Here is a 1,419-nt window from a genome sequence, read left to right on the forward strand (position 1 = left end):
TCCTCCGCGAGTCTCCAGCTCCAAAACCCTCAACTACAAACACCAAGACGGGCTCCTCCGCAGGTCTCCATCTCCACGATCCTCAAACAGAAACAAGAAAACCGGCTCCTCCGCGGGTCTCCAGCTCCATGACCCACAAACTAGAAAACAATGCTCCACCGTGTATCTCCCGCTCCACAAACATCAACTAGAAACACCAACTGCAGTTCCTCCGCGACTCTCCAGCTCCAAAACCCTCAACTACAAACACCAACATGGGCTCCTCCGCAGGTCTCCAGCTCCATGATCCTCAATTAGAAACAACAAAACCGGCTCCTCCGCGGGTCTCCAGCTCCGCAAACCACAAACTAGAAAACAACGCATCACCCTATATCTCCAGCTCCACAACAGTCAACGAGAAACACCAACAATGGCTCCTCCACAGGTCTCCAACTTTCCAAACCTCAACTAGAAACACCACCACCGGCTCCTCTGCAGGTCTTCTCCTCCACAACCCTCAACTAGAAACACTAACACCAGCTCCTCCACAGGTCTCCAACTCCCCAAACCTCAACTAGAAACACCAACACCGGCTCCTCCGCGGGTCTCCAGCGACACGACCCTCAACTACAAACACCAACACCGACTCCTGGCGGGTCTCCAGCTCCACGACATTCAACTAGAAACACGAACAGCTTCTCCTCCGCAGGTCTCCAGCACCATGACCCTCAGCAAGAAACACCAACACCGGATTCTCCGCGGGACTCCAGCTCCACGATCCTCAACTAGAAACACCAACAATGGCTCCTCCGGCATGTCTCCAACTCCACGACCCTCAACCAGAAACACCAAGGACACCTCCTCCACGGGTCTCCAGGTCCACGACCCACAAACTAGAAAACAACGCTCCACCCTGTATCTCCAGCTCCATGACCCTTAAACAAAAACATCAATAGCCGCTACTCCGCCGTCTCCACCTCGATGACCCTCAACTAGAAACACCAACTCCGGCTCCTCCATGCGTCTCCAGTTCCACGACTCTCAACTAGAAACACCAAGTCCAGCTCCTCCACGGGTCTTCAGCTGCACAACCCACAAACCAGAAAACAACGCTCCACCCTGTATCTCTAGCTCCACAACTCTCAATGAGAAACACCACCACCGGCTCCTCCACGGGTCTCCAGCTCCACGACCCACAAACTAGAAAACAATGCTCCACCCTGTATCCACAACCCTCAATGAGAAACACCAGCAACGGGCTCCTCCGTGGGTCTCCAGCTCCACAGCCTAAGACATGAGAGGCAGCACTGGCTCTTCCCGTAGATTCCAGCCCCGAGACCCTCAGATTCGAATCGCAGGACCTCTTCCCCACTAGATCTCCAGCTGCACAATACTCAAACTGCAACAACATCAGCTCCTCCTAGGGTGTCCAGCTGCACG

The 1,419-nt window shown here is 54.3% G+C and overlaps 1 protein-coding gene across 1 annotated transcript in view; it reads left to right on the plus strand.

Moving 5' to 3' along the window:
- Positions 1-1,419, plus strand: part of LOC105537467 (flocculation protein FLO11-like) — a 27,508-nt gene that overhangs the window by 3,749 nt on the left and 22,340 nt on the right. Inside the window, 1 exon segment of the mRNA XM_011977072.1 lies at positions 689-856. Within this exon segment, the coding sequence (XP_011832462.1) occupies positions 689-856 (168 nt within the window).

Source organism: Mandrillus leucophaeus, unplaced genomic scaffold, assembly GCF_000951045.1.
Source record: "Mandrillus leucophaeus isolate KB7577 unplaced genomic scaffold, Mleu.le_1.0 Scaffold1726, whole genome shotgun sequence".
In the NCBI taxonomy this organism is placed as follows: Eukaryota; Metazoa; Chordata; class Mammalia; order Primates; family Cercopithecidae; genus Mandrillus; species Mandrillus leucophaeus.